The sequence below is a fragment of the Notothenia coriiceps genome, unplaced genomic scaffold (genome assembly GCF_000735185.1).
Source record: "Notothenia coriiceps isolate Sejong01 unplaced genomic scaffold, NC01 NC01_scaffold00024668, whole genome shotgun sequence".
NCBI lineage: Eukaryota > Metazoa > Chordata > Actinopteri > Perciformes > Nototheniidae > Notothenia > Notothenia coriiceps.
In genome coordinates, this window is record NW_011357369.1 from 2237104 (window position 1) to 2240575 (window position 3472).

Below are 3472 nucleotides of genomic sequence, written 5' to 3' on the forward strand. Positions count from 1 at the left end.
AGCCTCCTTTAGCTTAGCAGTGGTGACATGAAGTCATGTGACCGTGCTGTAGTTCCTTTATAGGCCAACATTACCCGCCTTTAGCTTAGCGGTGGTGACGTGAAGTCATGTGACCGAGCTGTANTAATATAAGTACATCAGGTTTCAAGAGCCAAAACATTTCAAGTGCTACTCCACTGGCTTTAGATAAGCCAGCCCTTTGTTAGTATAAGTGCTTTGTTAGTAATTGTATCGCTCGAAGTGGAGTCGAAAGAGATGAGTTTTCAGTCTGCGCCGGAAGATGTGTAAGCTTTCTGCTGTCCTGATTTCAATGGGGAGCTCATTCCACCATTTTGGAGCCAGGATAGCAAACCCAAGTGTTTTTGCTGATGGGAACTTGGGTCCCCCTCGCAGTGCGGGTGCAGCGAGCCGTTTGGCCGATGCAGAGCGGAGTTCACGTGCTGGGATGAATGGTTAGGTTTAACCATGTCTTGGATGTACGAAGGGCCAGATCCATTCACAGAATGGTACACAAGTATGCCTACTACACTGCTATGTAGCTTGTGATTTTCACCAAGACATCAGTAAAGTTGTATCTTAACCTAAAATAATGAAGGATAATTGATGTGATATATTACATTTTTGTATTATTAGGCTACCATACATCTTTAAAATAACTATCAAATAAATAAAGGAGAGATAATTGTTTTACTACAAGTGTCAGGAAACGAATGAGTGAAATACAGTTAGTTTCTCTCCAACACTGATTAATAAGAGAATAAATAAAATATAATAACAAAGAAGTTCACAACAGATGAACAACTCGGTAAAAGATATAGGCCTACAGACATAAGACAACATTAATAAATATAATAAAACAATAATACATAAACAAGACAATATTTTAGCAAAAAAAACGCTAATCAAAAAAAATATACCGATATTTTTCAAGACAAATGGTAGAAACTTGTGATTTTACTTCTGTTGGGTGAATGTGAATACAAAATGATGCATTTGATACAATTCTCAGGGGGTTTTGGGAGCAGGAGTCACGAGTCAGTCATGGCCGTGGCGTCATGAAATATGAATCATCCTCCTCTGAAACATTGAGGAAGTGACAGACAAACATCAGCGGTGGAGCATGCTGAGTGTTGTGAGGGAAAGGTCGGCTGTTATAATGGAGCCCTGTCACCGCTGACTGACACCGGGAGCCGGGGTTCTGCTGGTGTTTTCCGCAGGGTTTCTGCAGGAGTGTGTCCCCAGCTGCCACTGAGCTGCAGGTAATAAAACATTCATGCGGACATGAAGCAGGCTGAACAAGCATTCTTTCAAATGTACTTTAAATCCCTGCGAAAGGAACACTGTGCTGCATATCTGCTTATTGTGTTTCTGGATCCACATTGCCTTGGGGACTGCTTCTCCAAAGGACTCTATTTTAAGCTTTAATGGACTTTATTTGATTGTTTCTTATTAATTAGGGACATTTTCCCTCCTCGACAGGTGTGAATATTCATGCTTCCCTCCAGCCTCATGGCAAAGGTATGTGTTGTTATTTATTAGGGGAGACGTGGTGGGATAGCACACAGCTGATTCTTCTTCTTTTTAAAACATATTATTTTAGATGTTTTATTCAATCCAGTGCAGGGTTAAACATTGAATAACTCTTGAAAAACGTACATATGACTAGATTTTAGTTTCCCAATAATGTTTTTTTTTTTTATGATAAACCTTCAGTATTTGTAAAGTCAATTGTTGTTATTAAAAGTAGTAGTTATTTGAAATAATAACAATAATAATAATGTATTTATTTATAGGTTTATTATCTGTATTATTATTATTAATCATATGAAACCTTTTTTAATTTGTTTTATTATTATTATTTAATAATTTTTCATATTAAAATTGTTTTTATTATACCTAAATTCAACCTTTTTATTGTATTATTATTATTATTATTATTATTATTATTTTATTATTATTATACTTTTTTATGTTTTAATTGTAATCCTTTAATTTAATGTATTTATTGTAATTTAATGTGTATTTATTATGTCCCTCTGCTCCTGTAGATGAGCTGGGCTGCTGGTACTCAGTGTGTGGCTAAGGGAGATCACAAGAAGCCAAAGCCTGAAGAGCTGTGTTACCACAAAGGGGACATCCTCACCATCATCCACACCAGCACGGTAATGCCTGCTTTAAAAGGAGCTGCACTCGTACAGATATATCATTTAGTATTTTTAAACGTTCCTTCATTTAACACCTCTGTTGCTCCTCCCCAGAAGAAGGGGTTCTACAGAGTCAGACACAACTCCAGCGGAGAGGAAGGACTCATCAACTCTACAAACGTCCGTGAGAGAGAAGCTCTGCGAGTCGACCCCGGACTCAGCTTCATGCCGTACGTCTCCGCTAAACACTATTTTAAATGTCATAAGGAGTGTTGATTTATAAAGGGGCATTACAGGAGACATACCTCTTTAGATTCTGTCTTAAAAATCTAAGTGTCCTCCACTGAAGTAGAAAGAAAAGGTCAAAAAAGAAACAAGTAATAGAGGCGTTTAAATGCTGCGGGAGTGATATTTGATGTATAATGGAAATATGGGTTCTTATATATATATTTAAAACTTTAGTTTTTAATAAGAATTATTCTGTTTTTATTTTCCATTATATGTTAATAATTTATGTATAATATTAAATTATTATTATAACAAATAATAACAATTTCATTTTTAATTTGTCTTATTATATTTTAAATCTTTTTAGTGTTATTGGGATTATTATTATTTTTAAATATATTAAATTGTGTATTATTATATTTATTTGATGTTATTATTATTATTATTATTATTGCACAACTTATTTCATTTTTATATTTTAATTATTATATCTATATTATTATTACTAGTATTATTAATATTATTTTATATAATTTATATCTATTTTATTATTATACTTTAAAGTTCTGACTGTGTGTTATCAGTAGGATGCAGCCTTGTTTACTCTGACAGTGAACAGCCGCAGTGTGTCTGTGGCTCTGATGCTCTTTAGCTTCTGCTTCAATATTTCAACATCTTGTGACCACACAGTGTGAGAACAATGTACAAACAAACACCATCTTCTCCCCACTTGAAAACTACTCACATGTTCTCACCTCCTGTCCGTCAGAAAAATATTGTCTAAAAACATATTAGGGAGTAATTCAGATTTTATGATTTTTCACTCACTAATTTAGTTTTACTTTTACCATTGTTTTTCAAAAGTTTTGTTTTGGTGAATTTTAAAGCCCAACATAAGCCAACTTTAGCTTAGCGGTGGTGATGTGAAGTCATGTGACCGTGCTGTAGTTCCTTTAAAGCCCAACATAAGACACCTTTAGCTTAGGGGTGGTGACGTGAAGTCATGTGACAGTGCTGTAGTTCCTTTAAAGCCCAACATTAGCTGCCTTTAGCTTAGCAGTGGTGACGTGAAGTCATGTGACAGTGCTGTAGTTCCTTTA

General features: G+C 35.1%; 1 protein-coding gene across 1 annotated transcript in view; it reads left to right on the forward strand.

Annotated features, from left to right (window-relative positions):
- The first annotated feature begins 1109 nt into the window (after nt 1-1109).
- Nucleotides 1110-3472, forward strand: part of matk (megakaryocyte-associated tyrosine kinase) — a 634871-nt gene continuing 632508 nt past the window's right edge. Inside the window, exons 1-4 of the mRNA XM_010782946.1 lie at nt 1110-1259; nt 1480-1518; nt 2049-2162; nt 2259-2374. Of these exons, the coding sequence (XP_010781248.1) occupies nt 1492-1518; nt 2049-2162; nt 2259-2374 (257 nt within the window). The 5' untranslated portion in view covers nt 1110-1259; nt 1480-1491. The remainder of the gene's footprint in view (nt 1260-1479; nt 1519-2048; nt 2163-2258; nt 2375-3472) is intronic.